This window comes from Sinohyriopsis cumingii, chromosome 9 (assembly GCF_028554795.1).
Source record: "Sinohyriopsis cumingii isolate HCF-2022 chromosome 9, ASM2855479v2, whole genome shotgun sequence".
NCBI lineage: Eukaryota > Metazoa > Mollusca > Bivalvia > Unionida > Unionidae > Sinohyriopsis > Sinohyriopsis cumingii.
The window spans coordinates 116389868-116404819 of NC_142969.1; the positions used below are offsets into that span (position 1 = coordinate 116389868).

General features: G+C 34.1%; 1 protein-coding gene across 7 annotated transcripts in view; it reads left to right on the forward strand.

The window, feature by feature from the left end:
• The window catches only part of LOC149792522 (liprin-beta-1-like), a 195395-nt gene that overhangs the window by 87194 nt on the left and 93249 nt on the right, over positions 1 to 14952 (forward strand). For all 7 annotated transcript variants that reach the window (XR_016423582.1, XM_089971141.1, XM_089971143.1 and 4 more), the window contains one exon: positions 14009 to 14070. Coding sequence is in view for 6 of the 7 variants with exons in the window: in XM_089971141.1 (XP_089827267.1) it covers positions 14009 to 14070 (62 nt within the window). In the remaining variant the exon portion in view is untranslated. The remainder of the gene's footprint in view (positions 1 to 14008; positions 14071 to 14952) is intronic.

Below are 14952 nucleotides of genomic sequence, written 5' to 3' on the forward strand. Positions count from 1 at the left end.
ACATATTTTAAATAAGGGTTATCACCTGGTCCATGGAGTGTATCCTTTGGATCACTGATGTAATTGTCAGTTTGTGTAGGTATTTTGCACATTTTTTATGAACTATCAGTGTCTGTCTTGGAACTCGAATGTTCTATTGTAGCAGTCAAATTTATAATCGTGTATGTTTTGTTCATGATAACTTTTCATTGGATAGTGAATATTTCATTATTAAGAATGCTGTTGTAATGAAAGTTCCAGATTTTATTGTTGACATTTCATAAATTTCATATCTCAGAGGTCTCATGTAATTTTTTTCATAATATATGTTTTAGTTCAGTTTGGGAGTATGTGATCAGTTCACTGCACCTTTGTCTTCTGTGGTAGATAATCCAAGCATGTTTATGTTTGCAATCATTAGCTCTCTTCTGGAGTCTACCTCTCGGTAAGTTTGGATATTGTCATCATAAACGTACTGTAAATCCCAAAATACTAATGAACAGATATTTCACAGATTCAACAAAGAAACTTAACATTTGTTTTAGAACACTCACTGACATTTCACAATTTATAGAATGTAAAAGGTCTATTATAGAACGAAATATTTGTAGGGAACCACCCCCAAACCTTTGAGAAAAAAAAGGGGAAAACTTTGTGAGTGCTGAAGGATTTAACAGAGAAATTATGATAGGGCTTGCAAGTATAAGGCTTGATTATGAGTGTTCAGGAGTTATCGGCATGATTTGTTTTCTTAATGTTGTTAATCCTGCAATCATGTGTTTTTATACATGGTTCATACCGGTCCTTACAAGTTGGAAATATGCTTACAGTTTATTTAACCTTAGCAAGGCTGGAAAAAATGCTTACTTTAAAAAAAGGATTTTTTTAAAAAAAGTCCATACTTTTTTTTTCTTCTATTTTTTTTATTGGTAATATCAGCTTCATCATGACAGTTATGTACAGGTGGGTTTTTTTGTTTGTTTATCAAACAGTAAATGATGAACTAGGAAACAGAAATCAGTGTACTGGTTGGCTCACCTCGAAAGAGTCCTTGGGCTCTTTCAGTATGGAGGTACGGAATCAGTCGAGTTGTGATTATGTTTGTTCCTTACATTCAAGACATTTTTCCTTATTAAGTCCTTACAAAGTCCATACCCAATATTTTCATAAAATGGTATGAACCATGTTATAAAAATAATTCTGAATATACTTATTGTTTATCTTGCTGTAAATATACACACTATTTTATGTTGAAAATCTGCAAAATATTTTTAAATTTTCAAAATGTGAATAATATTACAATATTGGATTTACAGTATTTTTACATTAACCCTAGATGTTTGCAAATGTTAGTCTAGTTTTATGTGACTTTTCACCCACCTGTTCTTCTGCCCAATCACTTTCTATAGATTTAGTCTTACGTACACTCCAATATATTGAAACTGAATAGTTAGCTTTAGTCTAGATCTTCCATGAGATAATGGTAGTTGGTAGTCAGAAAACAGCAGTCTTTTGCTGTGGTACAGGTCATTTTGATTGCAGTCAGATCTGATCACTTATGTTAAACAGTTCATTTTTTGCAGTCCTTAAACCAAGATATTGTAACTTGATCATTTTTAACGATGAGAATCAGTTTACATTTAGAGATCAATTATCTGTTCATCAGAAAAAAATCTGTCATTTCAATTGGTTTGAGATATTTGATATATTTTTCATGCAAATTGTAATTTTTTAAATACTTTGAATGAAATTATCAATTTTAAAACTCCACTTCTGATACTGGTGGTTAACAACAAAAAAGAATGCATGTCTGAAATGTTTTATCACTGATTTAATAATAATCATGTTGAGTTCTGATGCAGTGGAAACATTAAAACTAAATGTAAAACGTAAGATATTCCAAGATGAAAATTTTAATTGTTTATTTTATATTATTGAATGCTTGGTCAGTAGTATATTTGACCAATCCTCGATTACTCTGATTGTCATGCCACTAGCAGATTTATGCAGTGATGGTCATGTTTAGTTAGTTGGCTCTATGTACTGAAGTGGACCCTAAGTTGAAGACGATTATTTAAAAAAATCTCAAAGGAGGTTGCTTATTTGGAAAACACAAAAATGGCTTTAATATTTTGAGTTTTCTGATTCCTTATGATGTGTTTCATCCAGCTAGTGTCTTTTTGCAGTTTGTTATTGCAGCATCTACATAAAAAGTGATTTCAAGGAAGGTCAATGAAACTTTTCCAGTTGATCTTTAATGCAATTGATGTCAGTCAGACATGCAATATGTCCACCACAGTGGCTATCTTTAAATTCTTGTCATTACTTCTAAACAGATGGACATATTATCATGAAGTTTTCACTAAAAGACTTTTGGTGGCATGAAAATTGTTCTGATGATTTTACATCCAGCAGTAGCCATCATGGTTGTTATGGTTACTCCTTCTGAACAGATAAACATATGGACATTTTTGATTTTCTCTCAGCAAGCATTTGTTTTTGTGAATGAAAAAAGAATTGGTTGATGATACCCACTCCCTTTCTACGAATTAGCAATGTGACTGTGACTTGTAATTTATGCAGGTTGGTGTGTGTGTGTGTTTATGTGTGTTTTGGATTTTCAATGTAGCTTTAACAATTGTTTTAGTCATATCACTACGATGTCTGCAGTGTGGCATTTTATAGTGATGTCTAGCACTGGGGCATCATGTAGCATGATGTCCCACCCAGTCACATTATCCTGACACCAGGCTGACCAGTCCTAACACAAACCTTTTAATGCTGAGCACCTAGCGAGGGAGCTGTTAGTACCATTTGTTTATAATTCTTTGGTATGACTCGGCTGGGGTTTGAATCTGCGACCTCCTGCATCCGAGGTGGACACTCTAACTGCATGGCCACCGGAGCGGTCTGTGCATGTTGGAAACTGCAACCTGGCCAGTTTTGAGTTAATCTTTTTATATCCTGTTGGCATGTTCAGTCATTGATTACAATAGGCAACATAAAAGGAGACATTCCAGATTTGTTCCCTAAATAATATATAATTTACAGATTATTTTAAAGCCAGTATCGTGATAGTATAATATGTCGAGTTCATTGATAATTTATAATATTTGCCTGAAGGTCAAAAAGTCATGAAAAAGTTTTTATACTGCACTTGTATTGTGAAAATGTTACCCTGAACGCATGAAACAATATTTTCGTTGCCATATTTGGTATGTTTTAGTTTCTTAAGAGTCTCCAAGATGATTTCAATGCTCAGCAACGACAAAAAGAACAAAAGAATGGCAGAATTAGACTTCTCAGATTCCTACAAATTTGTTTTGGGCCTGTAGGAACATCAGATAATTTCATGGACTCTTGCTTTTATTGCCTATATGTTCCTACACTGTACAGTATGCATATTGTAGGTGCAATGGAAATTTATACTATGGTTATCTCTTTTTTTCCTTCTTTTTATCTCATTATGCATTTTAGTCCTGGCTTTCTTGCATCCTTTTGGTTTTATTTCAAGTTTGCATAATTCATATTATCTAACAGTAAATTTTCTGAATATTTCCATTACATTTAGATGTTTTAGGTCAGAAAAGTAGTTACAGCTTTTGGGGTCCAAATGTTTTCTTTGGGGTTTTTCTTTCTACTGGTCAAAAACCAGAAGAGTATATGTAATGACCTGACATCTATCCTCTGTCCAGTGTTCAAATTCCTTCTGTCTATTCATTAGCATGTGTTTGTTTAACTACTGTTTTACGACTGTGTTGTCTTAAATTATGTAGTAGAAAAGAGTGAGAAGCAACAAGCTTTGTAAAATTCAACAAATAATTTATTTCCCCCTGAATAACAAAGTGAAAATATAAGAAAAGAACTTATTGTATAGTGAATTAAATCCCAAATAATCCTAGAATTACTAACACAAGTCCTAATGAATAAAGTTCTCAATAAACTTTAGTGGTATTCCAAATAATTTCCAGTGCTGAAGGTGTTGGTGTGCTTGTAGTGGCCGGAAGTCTCTAATGTACTAATGTACCAATGGCCTGAATTGTATTGATGTGCCAACAGTCTTCTGTTGAATCACAGTAATATAATCCAAGGTTTTCTTGTTTGAATTCACTTTAATTCCCAGTTAATTTTTCTTTCCAAGAATATTATTGAGCACATTGTATTTCCAGAGCAGAATAATTTGAATAATTCCAAATCAAAAGACTGTACACAACAATGATTTCTGCCCAGATGTTAACACAGGAATGAAGAATTTTTCCAGTAAACAAGATTATATATAAAAATTTAAAAAAACACGACCCAAAAAATTAACCCAGATGATGGTGAGAAGTTCATTTTTAGGATGATCTTAGATCTATTCCTAAAATTATAATATAGAATGTGGCAAACATCAGGTAGACCCAGAATTTTATGCAGAATTTCCAATGTACTGGACTCAGATTGAGATAAACTTGTTGTTTACAAAACCAAAACCAATGATTCTGGTCATGTAGAAAATGAACTTGATTTTGGACAAGGTCGGATATAAAATGCAATTTTACATAACCCATAGCATATATTGAATAAAACAAAACTAACAAACAGTGCAAATTAAATATATAGATAAAAAAATTTCTAAGCTAAGGGGATGAAACTTTACACATCGAATAGTCTTGTTGGTACTAAATGGAAACAGTGTCCTCTGGTCTTCTAGTGTGACTATCATTGCAGTCGCAAATCTTGTCACTACTCCTGCTGAATGAGTGGTCATATAAGTATTGAGATTTCTGTAAAAGAAAACAAAGGCAGATGACTGAGCTTCATGCTGCTTTCTTTCAGACCATATTACAATACATTTGACTGACCACTCCCGTGGCCTAGTGGTTAGAGCGTCCGCCTCAGATGTGGGAGGTCGTGGGTTCGATCCCCGGCTGAGTCATACCAAAGACTGCCTCGCTTGGCGCTCAGCATTAAGAGGTTAATGTTAGGACTGGTCGACCTGGTGTCAGGATAATGTGACTGGATGGGATATCATGCTACATGTCTGCGGCATGATGAACCAATCGCAGACATTACTATAAACTGCTACACTGCAGACATTATAGCGATATGACTGAAAATCCAAATCACACACACACACACACACACACACATTTGACTGACCAGTTCAGATACAGTGGTTTAATTATGGTCATGAGGTACATAACTGGACTGTGTTACATTTAAAATGGTATTATAATGAAGTACATTAAAACCATGGAGGGCTTACTGTAGAGTAACATGTCAAATGCCTGACAACCAGAGGAAATGGTATAACAAATAGCTAGTCTAAGCTTTCATGTATGTGGTACATCCCAGTGTAATTCTAGCCTCAGCATCTATTTATGTGGTACATCCCTGTGTAATTCTAGTCTCAGATTCTATTTATGTGGTACTTCCCTGTATAATTCTAGTCTCAGCATCTATTTATATGGTACATCCCTGTGTAATTCTAGTCTCAGCTTCTGTTTATGTGGTTCTTTCCTGTATAATTCTAGTCTCAGCATCTATTTATATGTTACATCCCTGTGTAATTCTAGTCTCAGCTTCTATTTATGTGGTTCTTCCCTGTATAATTCTAGTCTCCACTTCCATGTACTGTATATGGTACATCACTGTGTAATTTTAGTCTCAGATTCTGTTTATGTGGTACTTCCCTGTATAATTCTAGTCTCAGCATCTATTTATATGGTACATCCCTGTGTAATTCTAGTCTCAGCTTCTATTTATGTGGTTCTTCCCTGTATAATTCTAGTCTCCACTTCCATGTACTGTATATGGTACATCACTGTGTAATTCTAGTCTCAGATTCTGTTTATGTGGTACTTCCCTGTATAATTCTAGTCTCAGCATCTATTTATATGGTACATCCCTGTGTAATTCTAGTCTCAGCTTCTGTTTATGTGGTACTTCCCTGTATAATTCTAGTCTCCACTTCCATGTACTGTATATGGTACATCACTGTGTAATTCTAGTCTCTGTCTCCATGTATGTGGTACATCCCTGTGTAATTATAGTCTCTGTTTCATATATGTAGCACATCCCTGTGTAATTCTCGTCACAGCTCCATATATGTAGTACGTCCCTATGTATTTATACTCAGTTTTCATGTATGTGGTACATCCCTGTGTTATTCTACTCTCTGTTTCCATGTATGTGGTACATCCCTATGTAATTCAAGTCACAGCTTCCATGAATGTGGTACAGCCCTTTGTAGTTCTAGTCACAGCTTCCATGTGCACTGCTCTCCTGAGAAATGTGTACCCTGATAACTCGCAAACCTGCTTATAAGGCAGTGTCTGGCATAAATCCCATCAGTCCCTGTGTGTTAAATTGAAAAACATCATGACCAGAATAGGTCAGTGAAACCTTGAAATATTGTATGTTTTATTGCTGAAAATGGCAGTTAGTGCCCAAAAAATTAGAATCAGCATTGTGAAATATTTGTAAGAAATCACATATTTTGTTAGATTAGATTGGAAAAATATTTTTCAGTATTCTATAAATAATATATGGCAAAAAAGTGATCAATGAAAAATTCTGGTAAATGCTAACAGGTGGCAACATTGAAAGAAATAAACACCCATTAATTACATCTTGTCAGGTGAAATTCATGTTTTAATCTTTTAATTATGTTTCAATGTAAACAGTATAATCATGGCATGTTCTCTTCTATTAAACATGAAACGAGTCAATCAGCCATCACAGCTATACCTGCAAGCACTTCTATGAGAATCTGATTTAATGCCAGTTGTGTTTTGGGGAAGGGTTTGTTGCATTGTAAAAATTGATTCAAAGAGACCTATGTAGTTTTGTCACATTAAATGTGTCTTTTGTATAAAATCAAGTAAGGGAGATATATAAAATAGTTCAAAGGCATGCAAATCCTACCTGCATAAGCTCCCCTGATCACTATCGTGTCTCAAAATTAATCTATATTTTTACTTGTCGACCTCTCCGGTGGCCTTGTAGTTAGAGCATCCGCCTTGGATGCGGGAGGTCACGGGTTCGATCCCCGGCCGAGTCATACCAAAGACTTACAAAATGGTACTAACAGCTGCTTTGCTTGGCGCTTATTATTAAGAGTTTAGTGTTAGGACTGGTCGGCCTGGTGTCAGGATAATGTGACTGGGTGGGACATCATGCTACATGACTGTGGCATGATGCCTCAGTGCTAGACATCACCACAAACTGCCACACTGCAGACATCATAGCGATATGACTGAAAAATTGTTAAAGCTACGTTAAAAATCTAAATCACACACACACTAGTCGACATCGTTTCAAATATTTTGTACTTGAGCATCATTAAAGTACATTAATCAGTAATATATCCTAATCATTTGTACATGTACATTAATCAGTAATCATTTGTACATGTGATCATGGAGAGTGAAGGAATCAAGCAAAAGGCATACTTGGTGAATGAAAAGCTGTGTGTCATAGATAGGGTGTATGATCATGAACTGCAAACAGAATGGAGTTAGATGATGTCATATACACTTGGTTCACACAGCAATGTGAACGTTTTTCTATCTTTGGATCTCAAGACCCAAGGAGAGAAGAGGATCTCAAGGCCCAAGGAGAGAAGATGGATCTCAAGGCCCAAGGAGAGAAGAATATGGCAAAGAATATAGATAAAGACTCAGATTTCATGCCATGCTGTGGATGGTTTTGTAGATTCCAGCGTCAACATGGAATAGGACAAAATTCATTGTTGGGATAGGTACACTGGGCAAATCAGGCTTTAAAGTGTGAAGTGATATATTTATCAAGTGTGTCATGACTGCAGATATCATGTTTGTATTATTGACTTTAAAAAATAATAATTTTTGAGATTCATTAAATTCATATGTGGTAATGATTAACCTTTGCAAACAAATTTCCCATTCTACTGTACTTCTATCTATCTATCTCTGTCTGTCTGTCTGTCTGTCTGTCTGTCTGTCTGTCTGTCTAGTGACAAAAGAATTAAAAAATTAAAGCAACACAAGTTTTGAATGTGATTGTCGATTGGAATGTCAATCTTTTTTTTGAAAATAGAAATCTTTGAACAGACAGTGCAACTAGAAAGTGTCCAATTCAACTTAACAGCAGTGACATAATACACAATGTGTTTAGCCATACACATGCTGACCACTCCGGTGGCCTAGTGGTTAGAGCGTCCACCTCAGATGCAGGAGTTTGTGGCTTCGATCCCCAGCAGAGTCATACCAGAGACTTAACAAAAATGGTACTAACAGCTGCCTCACTTGGCGTTTAGCATTAAAAGGTTAGTGTTAGGACTGGTCAGCCTGGTGTCAGGATAATGTGACTGGGTGGAACATCATGCTACATGTCTGCGGCGTGATGCCTCAGTGCTAGACATCACTGTAAACTGGCTCATTGCAGACATGGTAGCAATATGACTGAAAAATTGTTAAAGCTACGTTAAAAATACAACATCACATCACATACACATGCTAAGTGCATTTAAACCATGTGGAATAATGTTTTTAATGATTTCTTAAGTATAGTTTATCCTGAAATGAAAGGTAATTTATGAAGAAATTAATTTTAACATGATTATAAAACAAGTATTCAACAATGTAACCTGCCCCCCCAACTGTTCTAATTTGCCCCACTCCCCTCCATCATCAATTTATTTCCATCCATTCATTAGGTTTTTCTATAGGTCTCTTAGTAACTCACTCTCTTGCCTATAGTGCGGTTGATGTTTCTGGATTCCATTCTGTGCAAGTTGTTGAGGGAGTAGTGTATGTGGTACTTCCCTTTGTAATTCTAATCTCAGCTTCTATGTACGTTGTTTAGTATTGTATAGATTACTGTTGTAAAGGTAATTAAAATTACAGTTACTTGAAAAATTGTAGTACTGTAGTTAATTACAATTATTCTGTCACATTGAAATAACTAAAGTTACTTTTTTATGCAGGTTCATAGAGTACAATTACATTATTTCTTTTCAGTCTGCTACAGCTCACAGTTTCATTGGTTAATTGACATTTACACAGAACACTGTTCTGCCTCTTAGAGTTTAGTGTAACATGTTGAGTACAATATTGTGGAACTAATTTCACCAAATTTTTAAACAATTCTTGTTTTGTCCACTTTTTAAAAATCTCTGTAATTCTTATGATGCTGTTATGTTGTAAGTTGCTAATTGTAACTATGACATTAATTGTAAATTAAAAGTACATGTAATTATAACTTTATATTACTTTTCCAAAATTTATAATCAATTCCAATTACTGATTACTTATTACTGTTTTGTTGCAGGACATACATACATACATACATACATACATACATACATACATACATTGATACATACATACATACATACATACATACATACATATGATTAAGAATTTTAAATTATATTCATGGAAGTTCATGATCACATTAAATAATTGGCAACCAAATGAAGCAAACTTTGTATCAGTTAAATTAACAGCAAACACGCTGTGAATTTTACATTAAAAAAGTGCAGCAGATCTTCCTAGATTGTGTCCAAAACCATAAATTGTAGAAAAAATTATAGTGGAGCAACATCCGAAAACTTACAAGGCATTTAAATATTATATTTCCCACAACAACAAAAAACTATGTCTGAAAACATACTATATCCGAAAACATACTGTAAATACGAAAACATACTGTTAATAACGGTAGGTCATTTCGGGCACTTTTCTTTGGCATCCATATTCCATGAAACATATTTCTAGCTATAAATGTTCTTTACAAGAACTAGATATTTAACTTTTAAGAGATCATTATAATAGGTTTGGCAAGGGGAGGTAATTTTTCATGCAGTTTTTGGAAATGGCCATTTTAATTGATATGTCACATGTTTCTGTTTGTTAAGCGTATAGTGTGGTCTCCCCTGTCTCACATTTTCTAAAATGGCTGTCATTGAAAATTGTGATGTCTTCAAATTATAGGATATCCTCATAAACAGAGACTTTTCCACATACTATTGTCTTTTGTCCAGCAAGATGAAATGCAGTTTGAAATGTTTTTGAGCCCTGAATGTAAATTTATCTCTCACATATTGCTTAGGACTGGAGACTTTGAACATAGGCCAAGTTACAGAGACAGACATATCTTTGGATTGGCAACCTTTCCTCATTTTCTTGTATTTAGTAGTTGGTTCCATGATTATTAACTGCATCATTATGCAAAAGTTCCCTATGGGAAGCTGTTTTAAAAACCTGAAGGGAAGCAGGTTTGCTGATAAAATCAGAAGTTTTGAAGTTTTTCAGTTCATCTTTTGGCTGATGTAGTTGGCACTATAAATGTGCAATGATAAGAGTACCACTGTAACATGCTTATAAGTCGAATCAAACTGCAAACAACATAGATCCTGATCTGCCTATTCATTATGCAATGGCATAATGAGTGTTGTTTGTTCTACTGATTACATTTAATGAGCAGCACAGACCCAGATCTGCCAGCACAATATGCAACAGCAAAAGTGAGGTCTGTGCAGATTAGTTAGACTTTGTTAGTACATACAGTGACTACTTTACACACATCTCAAAGCCACCTGACTTGTTTGTTGCACCACACTCAAGATGATTCAAATGATTAAAACAGCAGGACAAAGATGGAAAATGAACCGGCTTCTTTATGCTATCATACTGAATGCAAGGGGAAGAAAGGTATATCTTTTTAAAGATAATAGATCTCATAAATCTGAGAAGGTTTTTTTTAAAAGATATCTCAGGATTTAAGTAATGTGTTTATTTTGAAATCTTACCTTGTTAGATCCATGTGGATCATGGTTTCTGTCTAAAATTTTATGTGAAATCTTAGTTTCCACATTAGCTTTGACTCTAACAGTAGCGGTAGTATGTAATGTTGCTCTTGACCATTTCTGTCATTTCTATCTCCATCCATCCATCCATCCATCCATCCATCCGTTAAGTATTGCATTTAATTCTTTGTGGGCACTGTGGTATAGCATCCATCTTCCATGAATAGATTTATAGTAAGGCCATGTGAACTTACGATATGATCCTTCATCTGTTACGCATCCATCGTGTCATGTGTCATTCATTCACAGTTGCAGTTTAAATCTTTTCAAATAATGTTGGATGAATTTGTACATGAATTTACAAGGAGAATTCTGGCACCTAGGCCTTTGACATTTGTTTAATGGATCTCATTATGAAAGATAGAATAAAAATACCTTTTAAATATTTATAAAAATCACTCAGAACGGAATCTTGTGTTGTTCAGCTTTCATGCCAACCCTCATGTTTTTGATGCAATTGTTATGCTTTATTTTAACTTAAATAAATCTTCTGCTCACGTGCATTTGGAATAGTCATTTTTTTGTGTTAAAAAAATATAAAGCAGTAAAATATTGTTTGATATTTCTATTATCGTATCTTTAATTCCACACATTATATGCATTTGAGAAAATTCTATGTATTGCTTTCTATTATATATAACACATTTCCAAGAAGACAGATGGGTTCTTCAGGTTTTAAAACTTGCCTCAGATTCATGATATTTTGAGTATATATTTATGTAGCGAACCAGTACATACTTTAAAGAAAATGGTACCAGATGTTAAGCAAAATACTTTATCTATGACTCATGGCTTGCTGCTTGATTTACACCAATGTTGCAATATGTGTAAATTGAAAGTACTTTTCTTTAGTGATACTTGTAAATTACAGAAGTTCTTGAGCAAATTATACCTCAGAAGTTTTCAAGTAATGATTATTTATGCATAATTTTCAAACAAATTAATACATATAATATGTACGTGATCAGTACACAAGTCCCAGCACATAGCGCCAGCGATGGTGTATAAACAAGCACAGTGGCATAAATTGAATGTTATTTCTTCATTATAAATGACATTGAAATGAAATTGGCATAACACTACTATCACCTGCATGACTAAAAATGCCAGAAGATATCTGTTTAAACATGTTATATCAGAAAAAGGATAAATCAGTACCACATTCCAAATTTAGAAAGAAGAATGGGAGAGCACTCAACTTGAGCACATCATCATGCTTAAAGCCAAATGCATGGGCTTTACGAATACTCAAAGCCAAATGCATGGACTTTACGAATACTCAAAGCCAAATGCATGGACTTTACCATTACTCAGTGAAATGCATGGACTTTACGATTACTCAGTGAAAGTTAGAAATGTTGACTTGTTAAAGTGAGTTTTGTCAGTATATTTTGTGTTTGTATTAGATCCAGGTAGTAGTAAAAATAAATGTACATTTTTCATAGTTTCTTGTACTTTTGGTATATGCTATATAGATTACACTTTTTATGCCCATATGCACATTTTGGCCATTTGTATTTGTAGTAATTATATCTGTGTTGGGGATATCATGTTTAGTACTGACTTCAAGGGCTTTCAGTTTTAGACAAAATTAGACTGATCTGCATTTAAATGTTGCTTACAGTAGATAAACCATTAAACATTTTGTCAAAACTGGTCAGCAGAATTTGACCAAATTTGAGATCATCCAGCATAAAGGGGTTTGGTTTTGTACAAATTATCCTGACCTAAGAATACATTACTTTGAATTGATTTTTCATAATCTGCTTAAAATAATTTGATAAAATTTGACAGCATCCAGGCAGAAAGGACCGTTCTGTCATCAAACAAGGAGGCCATTGCTAAAAAATAGACAAACTTTACACCACTTCTCCAAAATTGCCCAACCGAATTTGACCAACTTTGATAGAATCCTTGAATAAAGACCTTTCATACTGGATAAATGATGGTAGAGACAATTGCTTTTATAACTTGTGCAATCTGTAGTAATAGAAGAAATTGGAACAGGAGGCATCCAATGGATCCAGATTTATTGGACAATTGCTCCTGTCAGATTCAAACTCACAGGAGGCATCCAATGGATCCAGATTTATTGGACAATTGCTCCTGTCAGATTCAAACTCTTCATTTAAAATCTGTGCATAGCATTTCTATGAATAAAGTGGTGTCATGTGTTGGCATTGGGTTTCACATGTCATTATTGGTTAGATGTCTTTTTAATATATTGATCCTTGTTCCAGGCTGCATCCTGCATTTTGGGTATTGGGTTAAAAGTATGCAATTGTGTTACGTTCACTAGTCTCAGATAAAGAGAGAAATATTACATGTAGGAGATTAGCCTGTGGTAAATATTACATGTAGGAGATTAGCATGTGGTCTTATTTTGCAGGTCATCTGTTCATTTAAAGAGAAAATATTTGTAATAAAAATTTGTAATAAAAATACATGCAGAGTTGAGTTGTTTTTTTAATAACTTTTCCACAGTAACCGTTGTGTATCTTCAAGTGTATATAAGTAAATGTATGTGAATAGCTACATATAATTACCTTTGAAATATTTTGCTTATGCCTTATTCCGTTAATATGTCCTGAACAATGTTCTTTGGTTCGAGGGTGGGGGTGGTTAGCAAATTTTTCCAGACATCATTGCAGATATCTCTTTATCACACTTGTGTATATCAAACATGAGCTGACCTAGATCATGTGCCATCCTAGATGAAGTTAAGCAGGGATTCATGATAATTGTCTTTACTTGGAAAATATAAAATGTATCTTAAAATTGAAAAGCTTTTCCTTTATTTGATATGAAACAATAACAAACATATTTTCTTCTGGTGTATTTGTAAAATAATATGCATTATGTATTTCTATACATGTTTTACACACCCACTCCCCAACCAAATTAAATGGTAGGTCCCAGAAGAGAAGCAATCTCCAGTCTGTCTGCCCATCATGCAGACATAATTTGCCTAATTTAAAAAAATTGAAACAATCTCTTATCTGCTTCCTTTGATTATTATTTTACTTTGGATTCAAATTCAGCAGGTAACATTGGTAGATCATGAGGTCAAAAGATCAAAAAATTAGGGTTAGGAGTGATATTTATGAGAATTGTTTCAATGGGTTGAATATTGTGGATACTTTACAGGAACTAAAAATGCTTCCTACCTCATAATCCTTTTTTCTCTCTCTCCAGAGCATGAAGTGGAACAACTGAAGAAAGCAGTGGATGCATTGATGGTATCAAATTCAGAAAAGGTAAATTATTGACTTCCTCAAAATCCAGTTTGAAAGTTTTCTGCTCTTTCTCTGAGATAGAAATATACGTTTGATGTATGCCCGCACAGTATAGAAAAATCATATTTTGTTCGCAGGAATTTCCCTAAAACAATCCCAAACAAACAAACTGTAATCTGTTCTGACTAATTTGGCTACTTCTACGATTGGATTAATTGTATGATTGACTGAGAAGTTATAAATAAAGAGATAGTTCAGTGGATTTGAAACCTCTCAGTCAATCTTTGTTTCATAAATAGTAGAGGTGGATCATATACAGCTATTGGCATACATTCGCAGTAAAATCTATAGGAGTGACCTCGAAGTAGCAAATAACCCAGTATCATTTAATAATACTGTTCTCAATGTACAAATTGATCCCCAGTATTGTAACTTCCTGACACTTCCCTGGTAATGTGTGGTGACAAGTCAGGTTGTAGAGTCTCATTAACATCACAGAGTATTTACACTATATGGTTGTACATACAGTAAGTGTGATATATAGAAACAAGATTCATCCAGATCTGCCATCTCATATTGTGATTTCTGATGAGTTTTTACTTATCTTTTCGAGATTAAAAGGAAATTGTATCTATTCTCATAAAGAGCTGGTTGCTATCTTAAAAGATTTACAGTTGTAACATTGTATTATTGGCTTGACACAGTCTTGTACTTTTTAATTTGAGCTGGCTAATTAAAACAATAATGAGAAGGTTGTGTTATAAATACTATTCTGGCATAAGGACAGAGCACGGGTGATCATATCATTGTTTACAATTAACATAAATAATTTGTGTAATAGTATAAGAATAATAATATTACAAGGGAGGACACTTCCATTTCTCCTGCCACCTATTTAAGAAT